Source organism: Electrophorus electricus, chromosome 20 (genome assembly GCF_041902795.1).
Source record: "Electrophorus electricus isolate QZ-2024a chromosome 20, ASM4190279v1, whole genome shotgun sequence".
Taxonomy (NCBI): domain Eukaryota; kingdom Metazoa; phylum Chordata; class Actinopteri; order Gymnotiformes; family Gymnotidae; genus Electrophorus; species Electrophorus electricus.
Window position 1 is genome coordinate 14182649 of NC_137516.1, and position 25078 is coordinate 14207726.

Genomic DNA, 25078 nt, shown 5'->3' on the forward strand with positions numbered 1-25078 from the left:
AGCACAGGCTGCCTATCACTGGATGTAGGTGGACTGAAGGCCTCGAGAGCACTGCCTTTGGTGTACACAGCGCCAGGGCAAAACCTCCGGCCTTCACTACCCTGTGCACACCACTGGATGGGATGAATGATTTTTCTGTAAATAACAGATGATACAACCCTATGTTGTCATAACACTCAACTGCATGTGAGCGTATGGCAAATAAAACATACAAATACAGCTGTTAATGGCTCATTTTCAATTGAACAATCTTTTGTTTCTTGTTATAGTTGTTGACTTTTCATTTTAGTGGGTTCATATGTGTCACATGGTAAATTCAGTCCCACTGAATTAAATTAAAGAAATTACAAGACTTTAGAAATTACATCAAGAACAGTGAAACTAAGAAGGTGGTAGCCACTCTTAAAAGCATTTCTGCTACACTTAAAGAGACTGTGATGGTGGTAGTGAATACCTGCTGAAAAGCATTAGGAGACACTTGTTTGACGATCACCACCCCAGGGTAATAATAAGCCTTAAGTGCACTTTGCTATATCTGTCCGTTGCATCGCACTGAGGTCCAGCTCCTTGAGGTCAGTAGGGAATTACAACAGAAACTCACAAAAGTTTCATTTTTATTTTGTGTCTATAATTTACTTTACTGCAGGATTGGGCATAACAGCTTTTACATATATTTAGGCAGTAACACTCATTATATTGGCCATACTGTTCACTCCTACTGTGCTGAATTTAAATTTCCCTGGTATGTTTTTATCCAACTTCATATATTGTAATGTAATATGCTGATCTTTTTTAAAAAGAAATAAAACGTTAAAACTATTCTTTGACCTTGTTCAAATGAATTCAGGTCCTGTTAAAAAAACAACAACAAAAAAAAAAAACGCCACGAGTTTAAAGCCAGCTCCCCAAGCCTCTTACGATCAAAGGATTTCCTGTTGTGATGGAAACCGCATTTAAAGCTCAAGGGTAAACTAAAAACAAAGCCTATTCTGTGCCGTTAGCGTCCCCACGCTAAGCTCTGTGGCCTCTGATTCTCTCTGCTCAGATCGCAGCGACCAGAACGGAAAACACGTGCTCCCACTCTTCTGATTCGATTTCACACCGGCGATTGTGCAATCTTCCTCAGCGTGAAAGATGACCTGTCAGCCCTGATAGTGAATGAGCAGGTTCGGAGAGAACCACCTGTTTACCGTTCCCTGAAGAATCGTTTCTTGAACCCCGCGAGGGTCCCCCTGCGTGTAAACTGTGTTGATCTATTTTTAAAGAAGTTTCTGTCCTCATAATAAGGCATTTTATAATTAGAGAAAAGTAACAGTTACATTTCTACCAATACCAGTACACATATATGCAGTCTTGTAATAAAATCTTTGTCGCGTATTTTGATTCGCATGTATATTACTATACTCAGGGCCGGATTAAAACCCTTTTATGGTCTTAAACTATGAAAAATGTGGGACCCCCTTAACATTAAGATTTTATATATGCAATATAAAGACGATGACAGTATAATAAATAGGTCAGTATGAAGCAATAAAATAGTACACCTACACTAATCCTGATGCAAGAATAAAACAAATAGAATCCTCCCGAAATCTGAAGAGGACTGATATATCAAATGAACGCTAAATATTCTAAATATTTTTATTTATTTAGGAGTTTTGTATAGTATCTCATTACTTCGAGTTTGTTTCTCTTGCTGCTATTTTATCTTGCGGGCCCCACTGTCAAATATGGTTTGTTTTTTTAAACCCATCAAGGGATTGTTAACAAGCTGGAGAGCAAATTTAGGTACGTCAGAGAAAACACAAAGATGTGCAGAGCAGTTATTCCAGTACCTCAATAGAGAAACGTACGTTTTAAGTATTTCCTGCGTAACGCATCTTTCATAAAACTCAGATTAAAGTGAGTCATGCATGCCAGCATCAAACATAATTAATGAGCCATTTGTTACAGCATGTTAAAAACATTAACTTCATTTATATTTTTCATTTAAAGTGGCATTATGAAAAGGAATTTTCAAACGCACATTGACAATTGCCATCAAGTTCAAATTACATGTCTTGGGTTTCATGAACATGCATGGTAGTGCTGTTACTAAAAATATCACATACATATATTAAAATCGGTCGTAATTCAAGACGTCTAAGAAGACACACCCCAAGGCCTTCCGGAGATTAATGAGGTATTAGTTGCGGAACTTGCGTGAATCTCGGTTTCTCCTCAGAACGCAGCGATTTCTCAGTACGCAGAGGGAGCACTTAAGAGTCGTTTCGCCAGAAGGAGTCCAGTTGTTTGATATAGATTTACTATGCGGAAAGCCAGAGTTGCAATCTCTTGACTGGTCTCATGAGAAATTCTTGTGTTCAAAACTTGAACTTGCCATATGCAAATACGGCCTAATGCAAGCTGGAGAGAGGATTCGCGATTAGCTTCAAAAGACAGGGCGCGTCAAGCGTTACTCCGTTGTCTAAGGCGTGCTGCGCTTCACTGATCTTTTACTGATCTTCATCAGGCCGAGATGTTGATCAAAAGGGGACGTCAGAGCCGCCTCGTGTTTTAGTTGGCTCGATACGGTCCTCCTGGTGCGGAACTCGGTCCGAAAGCACAAGGCGTTCTCCATTGATCCCTTCACAATGATAAACAGCGGCTGGCAGTTCAGAGCGCCCCGTGCACTGAGTCAGCACGTCGATGCGTTTGATCTGAGTGCGCCCCTCCGGTTCCTCGTTCTGCTCCTCTAATAACGACAGTTGTGGAAAAAAGACACCCAGTCTACTATAAAGGCAGGAAACAATTTCAGCAGACTGCACATGGGTGCTTAATAGCTTTGAATAAAACTTTGTCATTTGTTATATCAAATCTAGAGAAATTTGTTAAATATATTGGCAGACTTTATATTTATTTATATTTTCCATGACAGGCATCTTGGGAAGTACACCACTTACTTAAAAAAAAAAGTCTACCTCATAGCCAGTTGCATGGATGAAAACACGAATACGGTGTCAATGCAGACAGTCCTACAACTATTAAAAAATATATATATTATTCACAACAAATGAATTGTAAAAGTGTCAAAACTTGTTCACTTCTCAGTAGACTATGGCCAAATTGTTGGTCCCCATCAGCCAGTCATGAAACAACAAAATTAGCAGTAGATGAACATACAGGGGGTCTTAGAAGAACATGTATCCCACACGAACCCAGAAGTGCTTTTAGAGCTCATTTAAGCCCTGACGAAAAATGTTGTATAAAGAATTAAAGCCAAATCACCCATGTGCACTTTCAAAATATTTTCTGGAGTGACAAGCTCATGCTGGGACATGAATATAACATCATAGAAAAAAACTGCACAGAACAGGTAAAGTCAAAACTCGAGACTTTGCCTACTGATCGCACAACAGCACCCGTCACTGATGTATTGGTTGTAAAACTGCACAAAGGTATGTAGTGATGTCGAAGTTGCAGTTCCATACAAGACTGTAATCAATGAGCCTTATAAGGCGGCCCAGGATGGTACTACTGTCCAAGTGGAACGTCCATGGATGCTCAGCATCACAGTCAGTGCACCTGTATGCAGTTTTGTCTTGAAACCTTTTCCCTGACTATCCTGGTTGTGTGTCCTAATCGACAATACTGCTGTTTGCAACTTGTGATTAGCATCAAACAGAAACAAAAGAGGCAACTCTGAGATACGGAGTTTGTAAAGGGAAGTGTAGTCATACTATGTTGGATACTTGCATGGGATTGTAAAGATTCTTCATCTTCAAAGTGCATGCACATATGACCTGGAAATGCAGGTCACCAACACACTTGACTGAAGCCATAAGGCTCAGCTCACTTTAGCACTGAGTGCACTTACAGTTTTCCCCAGGCAAAACAGAGATACTCTGACTAGGAGGCTGTGATCATATTTGTGAGCTGCATCCTCAGGTACCAAATAAAGCATAGGCAGGATAAAGCCTGCTGGGGAATCAAGGAGCTCTTTTTTGGTTGGGGACAAAATCCAGGTGCCAAAGACTCCCTAAAACTGCAACTCGCTGCTTGAGAACCACATCTCTGGCCTCTATACAAACATTCAAATAATTTAGAATACGGAGCTGTTCTGATTCAGGGATTCATCCATGCACATTTTAAAACTGTGAAAAGCCAGGCACAATCTGAATATCTGGGGATATTGTATGCATCTTTAAAATGTACTTTTGTAAATCAATTGCATGTGACGTGTTCCTGTGTAAGCATATTAAATGTCCTCCTTGGATGTTTGGTTAGAAGGTTCAGATCAATGGGTGAAAATCCTGGACCACATGGACCACTTCCACCATCACAGCCACTACGATAAAAGGTAGAGGGGCAAATAAATTTTGGCTGATGGATCATTGGTTCATTCGTGAGCTTGACCAAATCCTCCAGGGCCTTAGGAAATGTTGTTGAATCCAGGCTGAAAGAGCCTATTCTGAGCCTATAATGATTGTACAAACTGACTGTTTTGCAGTTAGAGCTGGTCCACTTTCTCACTTTAGTAGGTAGCTATGCTACTGTGTATTGCAGTTTCTTATAGAGGTGACAGATTTTGTCAATCATTTACACATTGATTCTTCAAGCCCCTCTTACTTTATTAGGAGCATTCACAAGAATGTTTTTGACACTGTCCCAAGCATTTGCCTAGGTCAGCCAGAGGTGGCAAGAACCTGGAACATTTTTGTGCATTGACAGTACCCTGGATGAGATGAAGTACTGCTGAGATCCCTAGCAGAGCTATGTGGGTGGTCACATGTGGATCACATTTTTTCCCCACAACTTTCAGGAAGTATATAGGAAGCCTCCTAGATGTGGGTGGTAGCTAGACTGCCTAACCTATTGTGAACCAGTGAGGAGTGACTGGCAGTTCTGTTATCTCAGGCTGGCTGAGACTGCGTTTAATGGCTGGCCTAACACCTAACAGCCTTTAAATCCAAAACAGCCTGAGACCTGTCAAAGAAATCTCTGCTAGGATATAGATTAAATCTTTGTTGGCTTCCAAGTTGGAGAGAGAGTAGACCTGTGGATCTGTACCCCCCCTGTGGGAATCAGCAATTCATCATCAGGAGTCACTTTCACAAGGAAATGTCCTCAGGGTCTTGTTCAATTGCCATGTGGCCACTCATTCACAGGACATGGGTGTGAATCTATCTCTGGAAATAATGCCACTATCCATGACGGCATAGGCGCAAATCTCTGACTAGTCTGACTAGTGAAGCTGTTTGTTCACTACATGCCCCCCATGCAAGCAAGAGTTGTTGCTCAGACCCCAAAAAGCCTCTTAGCCAGTCGGGGCCCTGCAGTTTGCCGATATTCACTCTGAGAAAACGACCTTTGGTCAATCTCAGTGACAGCAGGAAAACTGTACTTTGTGGACATGGCAGAGGAAGAGGCTGCAAACAGAAACCTTCCACCGAGGAACTGAACGGGGTACTCTCTATGTTTATAACGCGCTCTGTGAGCACAGAAGAATAGGAGATGCTTTCTCATGCCTCAACAGCGCTTGCACAATAGGGGTGTGCGTCAGCAACTTCAAAGTTTGCGGTGCCAAGGCAAAAACTAAAACTAAAATAAATACAGCTAACATAGCAATTATGAGATGCAATTGCTTTAGCATGGGAGAGTGACTGAATATCCGCTGTGCCCATCCACTTCCGTATCATCACCCTCTATGTGCCTGTGTACACATGTAGTGCCACACAGTGAAGAGCAATAATTGCTGCACAGCACTTGTGTATTATACATAGGAAAGTATGCTGATGCGGCATGAAACAATTGGCCTTTTGGCACATTGCTAGAATTTCTTAGCCTGTCAGAGACCCCATTCTGCTTTATAGCTTATGACTGCCACAATGGACTGCCAGCAACATGTTTTTCTTCTTGGAAAAAAGTAAAACTCTATAGAGGAGGGATTTCAAGGACAAGACCAATGTGGCACTACTTAGGCCCTAGTCGTGTGATGGAATGTTATTTCTGTCAGGTATGAGAACTTGTGACAAGGCAGCCAGCCCAGCCTATCAGCACATACTCACATATATAAACAGAACTGTAATCATGGTGCCAGCTTGGCTTTAAGAGCCCCTGGGGGGGAATGGATGGTGCCCTCCCTCTTACGTTTAGGTCAATAGTAATTACATCCTCTGCACGTTTCTCTGAGACAGCCATGCTCACCCTGAGAGTAATGGGGGCACAGCTGTTCCTCCACAGTGTAGGTTTCCCAAGCACTCTCCCTTTCCTTAACCTCTGTGCCTGTGGCCATCTCAAAGGATCAGGCAAACACACAGACATGAACATGGAGGGGTGGGGACAATTCTCATACGAGACATCAGCTGAGAGAAGATATGGAATGGCTCAGATGTTATCAGTCTGTCTCAGCTTGTCATTTAGGTTGCAATGATCAGAATTCACTTTTCTGGTGCCACAGTGTTACCCATAAGAAACCACTTTGGGGAAAATGCGGTGGGTACATTTACACCATTTTGCAGCGGGTTTCTTCCACTCGCCTCTTTTCATCTCCTCTGCTAAGCTGCATAGGAAGAAAAAAAAAAAAAAACACTACCATAACTTCCGTCAAGAACCATGAACATGCATTTCCTGAAAGGACCAGCTGACAGCAGTCATAATTTTCCCCATCATAACCAGCCAAATGCAGCAATGGTGCTTACCACAAATCCTCTAGTGTGACCTCAAGTTTTTTTTCTGAACTATGAGTTCATATATTACTTCATTAGCTCATTTAAATGCAACAAATGTGCAAGCACTGAAGATTTCCAGACTGATGCAGGGTGTAAATGAATGCATTTGCTCGTGTGTGCCCCGAATCCTAAGCTCTGCCCATCAGTAGCCAAACATTTACTCCTGACCAGTTCCTTTCAGCTTTCTGTGGACTCCTGAGTCCAAAGATAATTTGTGTACACATGGCTTGGTGACCCTCGAGTCTTAAAAGAGATGGTGACAGTGGACTTTGTGCAGAATTACAGATAATATAGCTGAGCTTTGAAACACTGTGGAAGTCTGTCCTTTCTTGCACTCCTTCCTGTAATCTAAAATGAGGCTGAAATGGCACCTCCACCCTAAATAAGACACAGAACAGATGCAGGTAAACCGATAGCCGTAGCTGAAAACTGCACTCGGCTAGAGGAAGAAATGTCAGGACAACATACACATAGGCTCAGAAAACAAAAACCCCACAACACAAACAAAAACCCATCTTTAAAGCAGCATGCTCAGCTGGCTGATCCTGCATAAAAACAAACAAACAAACAAACAAAAAAATCATCGAATGACTGCCATCAAATAAATAGCAACATGCTAACTGGTGACAGCTAGCAGTTGTTCAGGATTTAAAACCTTCCCTTTAACGACTTCCCAGGATCAATATAAATAAAAGGTTCTTTGCAATTCTTTGTCTCCAGTTTCACTGCCAAATATCCTCTGACTTGGTAAAGCTAAACTACAGTTGTGGCAGTGAGCTGGACTGCTGCAACACTGCAAGGTTTGCAACAGGGAAATGAAATCTATATTTAGGTGGCATGGGTGAATGTGTTTAACTTTAGCCCAGAATCACCCCATTCATCAACAGAGAACTCTGCAAGGGAGGCAAATCGAGGCTCAGCTAGAGTCCCTGCTATTATTATGAATTACGAGCTGTAACCAAGTCTTAAATACACACTTTCAAGTTATTGATTAATAAAGTAAAATCGAAGCTATGTTCCCTGTCACCAAACATTTGAGAGTTCCATTCATTAGACTGGTTCATTGATGAGTAATTTAAACATATTTTAATACCTAGGTGTACATATTTACCTTTAGCACAAGTGATGTAATGGACATCATTTAATAACCCTGTGCAGTTAGCTTAAAGAGAGAGTACTCGGAGTGGTCTTAAGAGAGAGCCATGAGCCACACAGTCTGTGCAGAGATGCCTTCTCCCCCTTTTTGTAGGCCTCCACCATAGGATGTGTGTGTTGGCTGCTTTCCAGAAGGAGGGAAATCTATATGGAGGGGCGCACACACACATGCACCTTAAGAAATACTTATTTTTAAATGCTACAAAATCCTTATTCAGTAGCACTTGGTTTCATAAGTTATCAAAATCGAACACAATGAATCAACTACAGACCTGGCAAGTATAGATATACTTTAATATACTTTGAAGTTCTTATCCAGTTGTAAATACAACTTTCAGACTGGAAGGCACAGTAAGACCAGACTACGGAATAGTCTCAAACAAAGGAGAGACTGGCAAAAAGCAGCTGAACATACACAAGACGAGTGGGGAGAGTCACAGAATCTGCTACGAATGGTGAAGAAAGATGATGCACAAAACAGGCACAAAACATTTGAAACGGGTAATTATTACCTAGCTGATGACATGAATCTAACTTTGCTTCAGAAAAATGAAAAAAGTTCACATAGGGGATCAAAAAAAAATAAAAAATAAAAAAAAATCAAAAAAAAAAAATCCAAAAGTCACATTTCAAGTTTCTGAAGCATGTTAATGAGACAATTCTAAAAGAACTGATGACCTTTGACACATAGTGCAATTTGTCTCTGTAAACTCAATGCTTCTTTTGTAGTGCAAGTTCAACTTGACAAAAAACAGGTCCACACACTGGACATCTAAGCTGTGTTGGTCCAAACAATGAAAGAAAGATGCATGACTAAAAAGTGGTTAAAACTGGTTAAATGTGAAAGCATTTGGAAACAGGGCTGTGCTTCCCTTTGACCGATAATGGCCAGAATGATTTGAAACAAACAACCAACCAAATAATATCAGTTACTCTTTGGTATTTGTTCTTGCATACTTCGCAGTTTCCTTAATCAGTTTATCTATGCACATTTTTCATGCCATTTTTGCACGCAAGGCCCAATACCCAAATACCGCAGACCACGATTGACATTTCATGTACGCATGTCAGCCTCTTAATTACAGTAATAGAAAACTGAGCAGATGTTCTACAGAAGATGAGAAATTTGAGCAAACATCCTTTCAATACTGAACAAGGACTTTTTTCCTCCTGACGTGGGATAATAAATCTTGCAAGAAGAAAATGAAACTTGAGTGGATCACTTGAACATGGGCCTATGGTTTGTGGTCATTCTACTGCATAAGCCTCTATAAATTAAGCATAAAGCTCATTAGGAGGTCCTGATAGTAACCCAGACGGGGCTGACTGTAGCTCTTGCAGCACAGCCATTACAGCTAACAAGGCTTGCACACCAGCCTCAGCTCAAAAGCATCATACACACTCTTGTTCCCCCTCACCCACCCACCCATACTTGAGTGTACTGTTCCCACTTGCAATCCATAGTCCTTCAGCCAGCCCATTCAAACAGGCCCATGTGCAAACACCCCTAAATAGTCTGGGACCAGGCCCCTTGAAACTCAGTCAAAGTCAAAGCTTGATGCTTGTTTACTACAGCCAAAAAAAAGAAATCTCATCCTGCTCTTGGAGTTTGTTCAGGCAGCAGGGGCGGTCCACGGCCCTGCCTCTTCCCTGAGTACTACCTCTCGGTGCTAATCTTGTCTGCTAATCGCGTGAGGTACTCGCGAAGCTCCTTGGCTGCCTGGAAGCGACCGAAGCGCTGGCGCGGCCGGGCGCACTCATCCAGCAGGGCGGTGAGCCGGCCGTCGGCGGCCACGTCAGGAGGCGGGTCGTGGAGCAGTCCACCGGCAGTGCCCCTCCATGTGGCGCCTCGCCATAGCAGGTTCTGGCACACAGCGTAGTAGTTGTGGTCGACTGTGACACGCGAGCACAGGGCATCCTTGGAGAAGGAGAGGCAGGCCTCCTTGTCGCACTCCTCGTAGCGGCTCTCGTACCACACGTCGTAGTTCTCCGGCTTGTCTGAGGAGGAGCACACAAACGCAGAGATTGAACATGACAAACTGCGTGAACAGAGTCTCAATATACCCTCATTAGCTGTTTTTCACCTCAAGTGTAGAACTAGCCTTATTTATAAAATGTAGCAGTGCAAAGGGCATCAAACATATAGTCTCTTCAACCACACAGAAATAAAAGCATAATTTTTCATTTTGAAGAGTAGTGCCAGAAGATATGGGGGGAAAAAAAGAAAAAAGTTCACATTATACTGCTATATTCCGCAATTGCAATACAGCTTATCTGAACACACATTTCTGAACCCTTAACCCCAGAATCGGATCAAATTTAAACCCAAACCTTTGGGTTTTGACCAGAATATTTTGTATTTTTTAGATATTGTGAATATCTTGATTAATCAAAACACCTGCAAAATACTTGGATGATCAGCATTGTCACATATCTTTAATGAGATGTTAGAATTCACTCACATTCGGACTCTCTACAATAATAATAGCCAATATGATAATAATCAATGAATGATATAGTGTTTAACCATCTTGAAGAGCAGATTCGTATCAGAACATCCTCTAAAACAGTTAACACTGTGCTGTTGGCAAGGTGTGCCCACCTCTGTCAATATACAGACCATAAAAAGGTCTCTGACATGTTTGGGACTCCAGAAACAGTGGCAGAAGAGCAACAGGCACAAACAGCCAAGACCAGCAAAGGCAGCAATGACAGTTCATCAACAGATCTATATTCCGGCATATGGAGGTATGACGAACGGAAGATCCACTTTCCAGGTCACCCAACACAACCCAATTGCGCGCCAATAACTAATTAGAGAAAATGAAGTCACCACACTGCCAATCACCCTCTGGGGAGCCAATTATGAGCAGAACCAGAGGAGGCAATGATGTGCAGCCACTCAGAATCAAACACACACACACACACTCTCTTCCAAAGTCCCAGGCAAAGGGGTACAATTTGGCGAAGGAGACATCATCCAGTCTCGTGAACAGCAAAATGCGTGCATGAGCAGGTTTTTGGGGGATTTTAATGCCAGCATTTTACTGCTGTAACTGTAACAACAACAGGGATAACAACAAAAATGGCACCAGAAAATGACAACCCATGCCGAAAGGATGGGGAGTGGCTGTAGGTTTGATGTCAAAATGTATAAAAAGGTGTTTGTCTAAGCGAATATGTAAGTGTGTGTGTGTGTGTGTGTGTGTGTGTGTGTGTGTGTGTGTGTGCAGGCACGCGCATGCATATACATGTATATAGTTAAAAGCTATTGTGATGCTTTGGGGTGCATGATGTTGACAAAATACCACAATCATGATAATGTTACATATAATGACAGCAATGGGCTTTGAAAAGGAAATAATAAATAAATAAATAAATAAATAAATAAATAAATAAATAAATAAATTAACCCTCTGAACCTTCAGTGTCATATGGTAAAGAATGGCATGTGTTATTTTCACTGCCATTACTCACAAACACTGAGTCATTACAACACCCTCAAAACATGTCTCTGGAACATCTGATATTGGTCAGGATGCTCACTATAATTAAAAAACAAAAAACAAAAACAACCGATTTGTTAGAAGGCTCATTTGCATATTCCTGCCATCTGAGACACCAGTACTGCAAAAGGCAAATTAGCAATAATAATTAGCAAACAATAACCTGTGCAATGCTAATGAAAGTCATGCCATTGTCTGTTAAAGGTCATATGGGGCACTGCCTGAGAAATATAAAAGTTCTATTGGAATAATCTGTGGTGTAGGTTTCATTTAAATGTGGGGGGGGGGCTGTCACTGCTCACACCACCCAACTGAACACATTATACGAGTTGTGAAAGCAGGAATTAATTGGGGAGCAGGGGGGACACATCCCCCCCCCCAAAAAAAACACTACACCCATGGAATAATTACAGCTTCGCTTGTGAACTTCAACAATAAGGAAATCGCAGCAGACATCTCCATGATACCCATCTGTACGGTCCGAGGAGAACAAACTCCGAAGACTTTCTTTCATTCCTAATGAACTCATTGTGTAATTTGGTTTCCAACGAACATTTTATAGACTCAGCCAACACTAAGGCTTTTTGGATTTAGAATAACATGCATATTACAATCAACACTGTGAAACATTTGTTATAAAATGGATCTAGCCATCATTAACAGGACTTAATTAGGTTACTGAAAAGATGAACAGCTTGTGAAACACTAATTAGTTCAACTCACTGGCCTTCACACAACCAAAATCTCCACAGACTCCAACTCATACCAAGTCAATGGCTTGTCCAATGTGTGCAATGCACATTTGGCCAAAAGAGCAGAATTTACAGAATTAACAGTTCGGTGGTTGCCACATCATTATCATCTACCACTGAAAATGTTATTTTTATTTCTTTACTTTTCCCTTTATTTGTAGAACTTTACATAAAGGCTTGTCACAGTATATCCACTTCAGTTTATTCAGTTAATTATCTTGTCTTTGTTCATGGGAGAAAAATAAATAAATAACACCCCACTGGCATTCAGTTGCCTACATTACTACTACTCATACAGGCAGTGCATTATTCTAAAAGTTATTGCACAAGCCACCATCCCACCCTCACGCACCCATCTGCCAGTCCAGATAGGGTTCTCAAAAAGGGGCATACCCTCTTTTTCCCCAATGTATGCCAACACACCAACCTCCAGCTTCCTGGCCAGCATCTCCAGACCATGCCTCATGACACCAACGGACCTCCTCTTACTTTCCATCACAATACATTGGAATAAAAGCAGAACCAAGACCGCCCTGGAAGCAGCAAACTCCCCTTGTGCCATGTGGGAATGAACACCACCGTCTCTTTCCAGGTAACCACATTTCATTCCAGAGATGCTCTGAAGAAGTGCAAAACACAACAGGGCAGAGGATGGAGAAATTTACTGAGAGTTTGAGGGAGTGTAAGGCCCGTAAAGGTTTGCACCTGACTTTCTCATACTGCAGTTACCTAGTGTGAAACGTCAGCAGAAGCTTCATGGAGACATGAACATACTATGGGCCAAAGTTAGTGGGAGAACGGTGTACCTGACAACTTCAAGAAATGGAGGTGGGGGGAAAAAGGGGTCTAAAACTGGGTCAGAACATTCAAAGCTCATCAAAAAACTAATCCTGACAACAGTGTAATTCACTTAAATTCTTGGCTTTCTTGCATAATGTAGAAATGTAGGTTTATGTAGAAACCACTCTCCTCTGCCCAAACAAAAAGTTTTAATCACCACAATCAATCATCGACTCACTCTGCTTTATCAGCCTTTTGTCTGCCACGATAACGTTCTCGGCGTCCACGACAATGACCTTGCCGTCGCGCGGGCCGACAGCGAAGTTGTCAAAGCTGACGTCAAGCAGGTAGAGCGCGAAGTCAAAGTCGTTGTTGGTGAGCTGTTCTGCGATGTCCATCAACTGCTTGGCTAGGTCCACGCGTTTTGCCCACGCAGCATTGTAGAAGCTCCACAGCTCCTCACCCACATAGTTCACCGCCACCATCCGACCACAGGCCCCCAGGTACTTGGCAAAGGGCCAGCCCTCATCAGAAGGGAAGGACTGTGGGGACAAAACATGAGGGTAGAGTGAATGTTCCTGTGTGTGTGAGCGAGCAAGCGAGAGAAAGGGTGAGAGCAAGACTGGGGGGAGGTTGGGAGGTGCATTCAAGGTAGGGGCTAGATTTCCCCTAGACCAACTCCCTGTACACATTTCATTCTCAGAGGCTGTGCTCTGCCCCACCACTTAAATACATAAGGATTTGGGGAAGTGAAGACAAAGATGATTTATGATGAGTGAAAATTGTACTTTGAAGCATTTAGGGGAAAAAAACCCCACTTCACAGCTCACACAAGTCTTAAAATCCAGAGTATTCTACAACAATAAACTGAAGCATCAAAAGCTGTTCAGATTCTCTGGGCACTGAATACCTGGATCTTTGTCTCTTTAGGCCTAGATGCTGATGCTCTTTATAACCCTGCAATAATTAAATGTTATTAGACAAAACTTAGAAGGCCACAGCTAAGGCCTTCAATCTGTATGAAAGCCATAATTACAAGGTTCCTAAGATTTGGCCTTTTATGAAAGGAATGTGTACACAAGTACCATCATTTTAGACACAATGGTTTACAGTGCAACCACTACATCAGCCATAAATTTCAGCTTAAGTGCTCCCGATATCAAATTTTCCCCATTTTGAGATGGATCATTAAAAATGGATGCGAGACTATTAAACTTTAATCGGACAGATCAAATGTTCCAGCTCACCAGATGCACGTAGCACAAGGTGGTGCCATTGCTGATCACCGACAGCATCCATCAGGGTTTCCTACTTACTTTGGTCAGGACAGAATGCCGAATTTTTACAATGCCAGCCAGCTTCCTGCTGTCTGTACCTGTTGTTGCGTGTGAGATAAGAGTGAGATTCCACCTAGCCAACAGAAGCCCTTGCTACCACAAACATACTCTTAAAAGGATTATATAACATGGGCTATTTGAATTACATGCTCCATTAGAAGGTTGTCTCACTCCGTACGTACAGGTGGTCTTTTGTTATTGGGGGGGGGGGGGGTTGGTGGTTTCTAATTTGACCCAATTTGTACAAGTGCCAGTATCCAGGGTTCTTGGCTCAGTTCCAAGATGGAGCTTTTCTTTCTAACTGCTGGAGGGAGGAATGAATAAAAGCAGGAAGGGAGTGTTGGAGAGTCTTCACAGAGAAAGTAACTGAAGGTGATTTGGGGATTTCAAGTACTCATTTGACATTTCACCTGTCTCGCTCCCAAAATGAAGACCAACAAGGCCACTGGCAGAACCAGAGTTTTAAAAAAAATAAATAAAAAAAAAAAATAAAAATAAAAAAAACCAGTTGAAAGTGTCTGCCACTGCAAATGTCAAAAGCACAGCTTGTGTAGAACTTGTCCCAAGAAAGGGCTGTTATAAAAAAAAAAAAAAAAAAACACACCCACACAGACTTCCTTTTCTACTTTAGTGCTTGCTAAATCAGGCACTCTATAGATGAAACAGCTGCAGAATACGACCCCACCGCACCCACTGGTTCCTTATTCATCTCAGCTACATATCCCATATCGGCATCAGGTGTTTAAAGTTACCAATTTCTTACCCCTAAATGTATAACACATGAAAGACTCTGAAAGCCTCAGCCAAAACCCCTTTTCTGAGAAAACGGTTCCTTATTAGAATGTTGGTGGAGACGAACCCTGCATGCCTCAACACGCTTTCCAGTAAAGCTGTGGCTGCAGTCATGAACAGAGCACCATTTCTGCATCTTTCTGTGCATTAGAGCAGCTCAGGCGTGGACAGCCCCTGCTCGGCACACCAACCACTTCCTCCACCACAAAGCTGAGCTCCCTCATGCAGCTGGCAGTGCGTGTGACCTTCAAGCTGCGAGAGCACTCAGCTCGCCAAGAAATCCAATTCACCAACGGCACTTGTGCTCCAGTGTCCCATTTCCGCCGAGACCCACAGTGGGGTGAGGAGAGCATCAGTGGTGCTGGAGCAAAACGAAGGAGAGACTGTCTAATAAACAGTTTGAGGACCAGTCGCTTCAATTAAGAAACACTTTCTAAAGTTATGAACCACACCAGCATGAGAAATGAAGTGGAGACAGAGAAATAAGAAACCCAGAAGGAGCTGTGTGTGGAGGTTAGCTACAGAACAGAGCACCGAAGAGGAAAGTCCCATCAAAAGTCTAATTTCTAACCACAGTGGAAGTTCTAACCTGGTCCCCTTGCAAGCAGAGTTTGCTCATGTGGGTGCTCGCACATGTACCCTGAATGGTCATGTGACTCAGCACGTGGGAGGGTTTTGGGTGAAAGGCTGAATAAAACAAAAGCGTCGCCACAGCTGGTACGGCCTCTGATCTGTCTCACTAGGCCAGGCTGCTAACGCACCATCTCTCCCGCGCACCGCGTCTCCCCACCCGCCCGCTGGAGCCCAGGTCAGACCAACACACGAAGTGGTGGAGCCTGCCAGGCTGCAAGCAGACCTCTGAAAGAAAACAACTAGGCAAGGTTAGAGGCAGAGAGGTCAGAGGGTTATTTGAGCAGATGTTGGCAAAAACAGTATGCCATTTTGTTCCCTTGTGGAAACTTTTGCAAATGTTCATTACATAAAATTGCAAAATTATGATTACAGGGCAACACTGCTTACCTTTCACTTAGAAAAATTGCTTTATTAGGAAACATTTTGCTTTTTTAGCTTCATTTAATTAATTAATTAATTAATTAACTAACTTATTCTAAAGTTGATGAATGTCAGGCACTTTCAGGCACTTAGAAAACTGCGAGGATAAGTTGAGGGGTAGGAAATATTTCAGACAATTACCCAGCAACAGTGAAAATGTGTCTTTTAAAATGGGGTTATAAAACTCCACTCCAGGCTAATTTCCTGCTACTGTAGAGAAAAGGCGCATACAGGAAAACAAGTGATGTCTGCTGGTGAATCGGCAGTCGTGCCACTGTAACAGTAAAGTCCATCTCCCAGTTTATACTCTGATTTCAGCAACCAGCTCTCCCAGAGGATTTCTCATAAGTGGTACCGTGTGCCTCATTAAACGGAGGAGGAGATGTGTCCCAGTAGCAACGGCTTTGTTTGGGCTATGGAGCGATGAGCCAAAAAAGAATCGGTGCTGAACACACCCTCATTAGCCCAAACAATTACAGCAAACAGTGGAGGACCCATGGCAGATTTTGGAGGATTTTCAAAATTTGCCCAGGTCACCGTAGCCCTGTAATACCACCACTATCAGGTGAGATCAGCAACAGGGGGTATGCGTGCTAGATTAATGCCATGATATACGCTATCCCCGGGGGGCCCTGCCTGTGCTATTCTCAGCCTGGCTGAGCAGATGGGCCATGCTCTCAACAGAGCAAGGAAGCATAAATAACACAGGCACAAATTCAAGTCCAGCACAGTTTTCCAGGGGACATGCAAGTCCCTGCAGTTCCTCTATAATGGCAGGCCAGGGGGACTGAACCATGCTCTCGACCTTTTTTTCAGGAGGGAGAGAGCGGAAAGAAATTAGAGGGGCTCCTTGGATGCAGGCCCACAAAACACCCGCCCCTTTCGTGCCGAGCTGCTCCACTAGGCTAGCTAAAAATACCTGCACCACAATCTCTGGAAATGAGCACTACGGGCAGCCATGCTGTGGAGAGAACAAGAGGCAGTCACTCTGCCACATGTCAGCGTCAATGCACGACAAGGCCCAGCGACATGATACAATAGCAGAGACAGACTGACAAGCCGTTTGATTTCTTCGTCCGGGCCGTACCAGTGGTGGCGGCACTGGCAGCGTCTCGAGGGCAGCGTTTGCCATGTCCCTGTCACATGAACTCCTAACACGAGGCAAACTGGAATATCTCACTTCTCAGTTCCACAGGGGGAACAATGATAAATGGAGTAAGATGCAACAGGCCTGCTAGCTCCAGCAGGATGGCTTCACAACCTCTCAGCAAAGGCAGAGAGGAACAATCACTCCTGAAGATCATGGACAATCTAATCAATGGACTGAAAGTCCATTCATTAGTGACTTCCGATGCAGGGCAACAGACATCTCATTATGATTATGGAACTGACAGAGGTGGTGGGGCAAGAGGCTAAATTGTACAAAGCTAATTAAACTTTATAGATTATGCTCCATAGAGGGCTCAGGCTGCCTTCAGCATTTAGAGCATTGGAAGTGTTGCAGAGACATAGAATAATGGAAAATCAGAGCCGATATTGGCAGTCCTCACAAAGATGTCATGCTTGTCCAAGCCTTCAACAACCCAGGTCAGTCACAAAAGAAATTAAAATGGATTAGTCAAAATAAAAAAGAATCTATAGTGGAGACCAGCAAGGTAATGGTGAGGAAAGGCAAGGATTTAATTGAGGACACAAAATGCACACAACAGGAACAGCAAAGCACTCAGATTTGGAGCCTGCCTCATGCCACATTAATTCTCTGATTAAGATACTTCATGTTCATGTTTTCATGCCTAAAGATGTCCCTTAGGAAATACAAGCATTTGGTGCAACCAGGGGAAGCTCCAAGTAACCACTGGCAAACACAGAGCATTTATAACTCAACCCTGCACGAAAATGAAAACTTTCAAATATGCAAAGGTTTATACAGTTAATCCCTGGTATTAACTGGTATTGCAGCAGTTTTGTACTTGAAATTACCTGTGGGGTTTGCCTCAAAAGAAAGGAGGAAGAAAGCTATAAAAAAAACACTATAAAAACAGAAACAGAATCTAAAGACAAACCAATTAGCCTACAAACACTTTAGACTTAATTTACACAAGCAACAACCCTCCTGTTTATCCAGTACAACCTAGACTAGGAATGTTAATTAGCTTTTGCTAATAATAGTTTAATAGTGTAGACAATTAACCTGAACAGCTACTTTGGTTAAAGGCTAATTTTTTGCTAATTAATGCCAAATTTTAGCTGTACACTACACTCACATATTGGAGAGTTGGTTTTCCAATTAGGTGAGAACATAATATAGATCCAGTTCTCAAATTAAGGTCACACAGGACTTTATGCCATGCGTGTCTGAGGACTGGGATTCCGAAGTTAATTACCAGAGAGATACATAGAGAGAATGAAGCAAGTTCACCTGACCTAACGAATCACTAACAATGACAGAAAGGCATGACCACATTCATACCTGCAGCACCAGAGGTTCAGGATTGAACGCCAGTGTCATCATCAGCTGCATCCTCTCAGTATCCTTCAGATTCTTCAGGAGGAAGCTCCCAGAGTCCTTGGTCTCCGCATACCTCCTGACTACCCTATCTAGGAGCCTCTGGGAGGGGCAGTGCACCATGTCTGACCAGCCCTCCACCGCGTCGGGAGTGAGCAGCCTCACATCGCCGTTGATCCGGGCAAACTCTGTCTTGTACATGCCCTGGACGAGGTCGCAGCGAGGCCTTCCCGTGGCCCTCTTGCAGATCTTCTGATCGATCTCTGCGAGCTCCTGGCTAGAGCCCAGGCGCTTGAGCACCACCCGCCGTGTCCCCTCCCTGGGCTCACCGTACTGGGCGAAGTAGACGTTCTTCACGTTGAAGAAATCCAGCAAGCGCACACGCCCCCACGTCTCGAAGGTTACCTGGCCATTCATGAACTTGCGGCACCAACTAGTGCCGAAGCAGGCCGGGCATTTGTTGAGGCCAAGGAACCGGCGGTCGGCGAGCTCGTTCCTCTGGAAGGAGGCAAGCAGGTTGTGGGTGTTCAGGAGCAGTGTGACGAACAACGCGGCAGCAAACAGGAACTTGCCACACCGGTAGATGCGGGCGAACTTCAGCGAAAGGAAGCACATCATCCTGACTAGAAGCAGCGTCGGGGAGGCTCGTGGCAGCTGGGTCTTCCTCAGTGCTACTTTCCCATCCTGGTCACATGCTTCATTATCAACTTCATTATCAACTGTAACTTAGAGTGGTCCATGCTTACAGCGAGGCCGGTAGGCCATGCCACGAAGCTCAGGGACCCCTGTCCCCATATCAGACCTGTTTGTCGCTTAAGAGCAGCGTCACGCTTCAGCATCAAGCATTTTCTTCAGGAGTCCTGTTCACCTTGAAAAGACAAAAAGAATTTGGGTGAAATCCTCAGATTTTACCCTGTTCTGGGTAAAACACTCATAGATGACTTGGAAAAACCATGCATCAGCAGGGTGTGCACACCCAGAGAGCCACTTTACAGTCGATGTCAGTGGCATCCCTCATTTGACAGAACGGATGTGTAAGCAGGAATGAGATGGAGACCTTTACGAGAAAATTAGGCCACATCCATCTTAATGAAGCAAAAAAAGAAAGGGGAAAAAAAAAATGCAGTGACAAATGACCGACACTGCTAAAATCAAGAATGCTGAAAACAAGGGATCTGGAGTGGGCCTTCAGTTTAGAGGCCAAATGCACCCAAATTCTTATGTACCTAACGAATCTGATATCTTAGTGTAAAGACAAAATGCATGCCATAAACATTTAAAACAGAAGCAAGCAGGTTATACACCTAGTGATCACACAAATAACACATATGGCCGATTCTGCTGTTATGTAACTATTTTTTATTCAGCCATCTGGTCATTATGAAAAAAGGTGATTTAAAACCACCAAATGAAACACCACAGAAGAGATAAGGGACTTCGGCTGCAAGTGTCTGACGAGTCATTAGACCTAAGGCAAAGTCTTCCTCAATTAAAAGTTGCTGCTAAAGAAGTTTCCCTTCAAACCCTACAAAAGGCACAGCACAAGCCAAGAAAATGACTGCCTACTTCAACACGGCGTCCTTTATCACTTTGCCTCCCTTTATTTTAAGGCTTCAACAAATTCAGCTGATTCAATGCAGAAACGCTGCCTTGCAAATCTCACTTGAATTATCCTCAAAAATTAAATTTAATTGGGCACAATAATTAGGGAGATAACAAAAAATCCCAAAGGATATTAGAATGTGTTCCAAGAGCAATTTGATAAGACTGGACAATAGTCTACATATCTCCTCCTTGTCCAGACTTCTGAAACATGAAAATTTAATTACTTTAAATTGATTGAGAACGCTTTTGTTGCCTGCTTATAACCATTTACACATGCTTCAAAGAGACTTTACACATCTTCAAATTAGTCCTACACTCCAACTACTTTAATTGTTCACCTCCATATGAGACATCAATCATTTTGCATCACACTGCTTTAGTTTCCCTTCACTAAATCATTAAACCTTTAAAAGCAGAATAAAACAATTGTGTCCCTTTTGGAGCAGTAGGTTACTTTTCCGCTTTCCTGTAGCGTACTTTCAGCATGCCAAATTAGTTATGACTCCCAAGAAAACCGATGCACTCCTTCCAACAGGCATTCTCAATTCAAACAAATGTGTGCATGTCTATGTGTAGGCTAGCACATGCCATATGACAGCAGCAGTTTGCTGCCAAAATGAACACTTAAGGGGAACAAAAATGATGGATTCAAACAGAGCAAATGGCCAGGTGAGCAGGTTCCGACATGCCAACCAGGTCAAAATTAAGTGAAGCGTTCCTCAGGGACGTCAGTATTCGAGTTCCAAGGATGCACTTCTTAGCAGGCCTCAATGTAGATTATTTTGACAATGGTAGCATATTTCATTTATGTCTACATCCAAGTTGGTCAACACAGCATAGCCACCCATGGTATCATCTCTGCTCACATGAAGGTTACATTTATTTGGAATTAAAATGGTGGCTGCTCAGTGGTCTACACAATACAGGGAAGAGGCTTGACTTGGGGCATTAATATCCTCCGCTTCTTTTAGGAATAATGGAACACGTCAGATTCACGAAGGCTGAAACTGGAACAGGACTGAATGAAGCCATGTTAAACACTGCTTTTTTTTAGGGCTGACATTGGATGTGATCAATTTAGTACATGCTGTCCAAGACACCCCCCACCCCAAGTCAGATTGTTTCATTTGTTGGACACTTACACTTCAAACACGTGCTCATCTTCAAGTCACGCAGACTGATTCCAGTTTGACAGTGCACATGCCCAAGTGATGATACTGCCAAGTATTCAAGGCTATATTTAAAGCTTTGTAATGAGCTTTACAAAACATGAGCTGCCAAAATATACATATAACTAAATTACTTTGGGACCAAGTGCACTGGGCAACACCTTGGTTTGTCATGCCAGTCATTAATATCTATGGCAACCCAGGAAAAAGTAGATAAAATGGGCTTTTAATCTGCACTGAATCACTGTTCTCTTCCACATTTACGAGTTGGAAAAAGAGGAACCATAAAAAGCTCACCTTCATTAACCTTACACTCAGCGGAAGAAGGAAGCTCCAATACTGCCCATGTCCATGCACAAAATGCACAACTATCTTCAATGACACCGCATCATAAATAAATTTTCCTTATGGAGCCTCACTACAGCTCCAGCACAGATATCTATGACTTCTACTAAAGCTACATAGACACGTCTGTGGTACTTAAAGCAGTGCAAAAGTGGTTGGCAGACGGCGGCTGCTTTCAGGCTGACTCATCAGGACTACTTTCACCAACGCTCCAGACAAAAACTGGGCACAGAAACGGAGAACGAGTCTTGCACCCAGGGCTGCCAGTTTCAAAAGCCCACAGTAGTCTATCGCGATTCGTTTCAACAAATTCATACACGGAAAACTACACAGAAGAAACGGCAGAGGAACACTTCTCTGCCCGGTTTCTCTTTGTCCTCGTTGGGAAAAAATCCCTTTCAGCTAAACACGCATTCAGCGGAGAGACTTCGCCACTGAGCACTCTTCTGAAAAAAATGGCAACAAGCATAAATGAATTAAAACTGGAGGAAAGAGAGCTCAATTATTTTATTAAAAAATATTTGAATCACTTATGAGCTCAACATAAATGGCTCCCATCTAAACGCAATGACTAGAACATGAACAAAACTCAGTAATGCCATTTTCAGAGTTATGCTTCTATAAGGACGAGTCTTAATAACAAAAGACGACGTTTTACGCCGTTGAACATTTATTGCACTTCGCATCGCCTGTTGAGCTAGGCTCCTGTGTATAGTCGTGCGGAAAATGAAAAACCATGGCTGTCGCCGTTATTGACCGGTAGAATCAATAGTGTTTGATCGCTGCAACATTGCGCGTCCATTACAACGGCCAACAACCAAAAAGAACATTTTCTATGGCCAGAGCTTTTAAGCAGTATTAGCAGGACTAACAATTAATCATTTACATTAACCCTAGTTAAAAGAAAAACCCCAAAACAAAACAACAACTGAAGCTCTTGGCCCACGCGCAGGCCCGAAAAAAAAAAGAGGAAACATAATTTATCTTCCTCAGCCGAGAAACAATGAAGTCCCGTTCGGCAGCCGTGAGGTAGGTTGCTTTTCCCCTTTCCCGTAGCCTACTTGCAGCGCGTTGAGTTACGACTTCCAGGAAAACCGAAGTGCTCCAACAGGCGCGCTCGGTTCAAACGTGTGGATGGCTGCATGTAGGCCAGTATGTGCTCTACACCAGCATGTTGCGAAATGCAAAGGTTACCTATGCTAAATGCCACTTCATAACATGAGAGACCTTCAGCTTCACGTATAATCTCGTATATCACAGAAAATGTACTCCTACTGTTTTATAAGTGAACTAAACTTTTGTCCTTGACACAGACTTGGTTTTCCGTGGAATACTAAGTAGGTCTCCTGGACATGGATGAAGTATAATCTTGGACTAAACAGTAACGTCAGTGGTGATTCAACAACCATATTTCCTTTTAGTCTAGGTGTAGGACTAATCGTGATATCGGAAACTGTCCCTAGAAGTTCTGTGAAACGGGGCGGTCCTTGTAGACAAGTACCCTAATTTAAAACTTCAGACACCAGATTATCTCCAACTCGGTTAAAACACCATCTCAGATAAGAAGCAGACGGTGTGTCACATACCACAAACTTTGTTAAGAAGCGTTAAATTACAGTCACCCCTAACATCGAAAATAACTTGAACGTTCGCGATTAAACTGTATCTTTAAAAAGCAGAACAGAATTTGTCCCGCGCGGACAGGCTACCGCATCGCACAAAAGTAAGACTGGTGGGGTATGACTGAATTCTTGTCGTAGACCCAATAGCATAGGCTACCCATGTAATACAGTTAACGTAAACCTTAAAAAGGACCGCATGAATGAGACAGAAAGCTAAACCAGCCTACAAACTGGCAGTAGCTGCGCAAAAGTTAACATTAAAACTTAAGTAGAATGAAGAACGTTCTCAAGCGTAGACTATCCAGGCTATGTGGTTCTAAATAAATCAAACTAGGACACGTCGCACACGAAAACGTTCCGCCTTGACACCTGTAAGATCAGCACCAACAACCTGACATACTAACCTAGGTTAACAGTTCGGCAAACAAAACTTAAATAATTAACTGTTTAACAGTGGTTTTAAGATCATCGAATAAATAAAACATCTTAAACCAAGCCTTTTTGTATGTAAAGTATGCTACACCTTTGTAATATAATCTATTTCTAATTACTAAAACAGTAAACATATTACAAAAAATGTAATTACCCAAATTTCAACTCGGCTGGCAAAAGTACGGATTCTGTATTATCAGCTTGTCTGTAGAGGAAACATTCTAATCGATTTATGAACTCCCTTCTCTCATTGTGAGACCAACATGTCGATGTATCCGTTCTCACAGGAGCATTCCTTTTTCTTTATTCCACTGGATTAATCCGGTATCATAAAAATAATTTTGTCTCTCGCCTAAATCCAAGTGCAAGCTTCTCATGCGTTCAAGCGGCTACACAAAAGATCTGCCCTCTCTGCTCAAGATTCGCATTTACGACCCTTTTGATACCTTTACGTTACTGGTTACTAGGTGATAGGGCTTTAACTCCTCCCCTCACATACCACCCGAACACGCCTCTTCCCCGTAATTATCCTACAGAACATTTTACAAGAATATTGTGGTAAAATGGTTTTTATGAAGTATAGTAAGAAAAGAACTATGCATTATACTATCTACGATTTTCAGCTGAGTCAGTAATAGGCTAATCATCAAAACCTTTTGTTTGACAGATCGACAAATAGGTTTAAGAGTTTATTGTAATGCTTAGTGAAGTATATCTTAAGTCACTGGGCTATTTAATCTATTTCTGAGCAAATTAAAAAAAAACTATTTCAGTTAGACAAGTCTTACATTGTATTTCAATTCTGTATGTAGCATTAAATGTAAAAATATATTATCTGAAACCTGCTATGGCCTACTATATAGGCTACTTCATTACTTTACAATAATAATTTACAATAATATTACAATACTTTACAATAATACTTTATTAAAATAATACTTTACAATAAATGCTTGTAAAGTGAAGCCTATTCAATCTCCATTTAAAACGATGTTTATTTTGATACTAATAAAACATATAGAAAAAGAGCTCTAACAGACATATTCAATTTCATATTACTTATTAAATTCAAATAAATCTAAGTCAATCCACACATCCACGGGATCGTGTGCGTTATACCTAGGTTGTATTATGGCGCCCTCTAGTGGAGCAGCTACAAATCTTCAATAATTTTCAAAGTGACTGCAGTTATGGCATCGTCTAATGGAAAGTATAAAACATCTTTAAGGATTTTTAGAAAGTAGGTGATGTGAAATAAGCCACAAGAAAGACAAAGATGTATGGCGTAATGACATATCATGAAAGACTTCTATT

At 42.4% G+C, this 25078-nt stretch overlaps 1 protein-coding gene across 3 annotated transcripts; it reads right to left on the reverse strand.

Moving 5' to 3' along the window:
* Positions 1-8138: 8138 nt before the first annotated feature.
* On the reverse strand, positions 8139-24183 carry dipk2aa (divergent protein kinase domain 2Aa). Of its 3 annotated transcripts, none has more exons than XM_035536503.2 (4): positions 23919-24183; positions 18556-19459; positions 13142-13445; positions 8139-9863 (listed from the first exon to the last, which is right to left on the reverse strand). In XM_035536503.2, exons 2-4 carry the CDS (start codon positions 19207-19209, stop codon positions 9523-9525), a joined length of 1299 nt encoding a protein of 432 aa, XP_035392396.1. In that variant the 5' UTR covers positions 19210-19459; positions 23919-24183; the 3' UTR covers positions 8139-9522. The 3 variants fall into 3 exon arrangements, with proteins under 3 accessions (XP_035392396.1, XP_026854192.2, XP_081559647.1); XM_026998391.3 differs by lacking the exon at positions 23919-24183 and adding an exon at positions 21663-22490; XM_081703521.1 differs by lacking the exon at positions 18556-19459.
* Between the last annotated feature and the right edge of the window lie 895 nt (positions 24184-25078).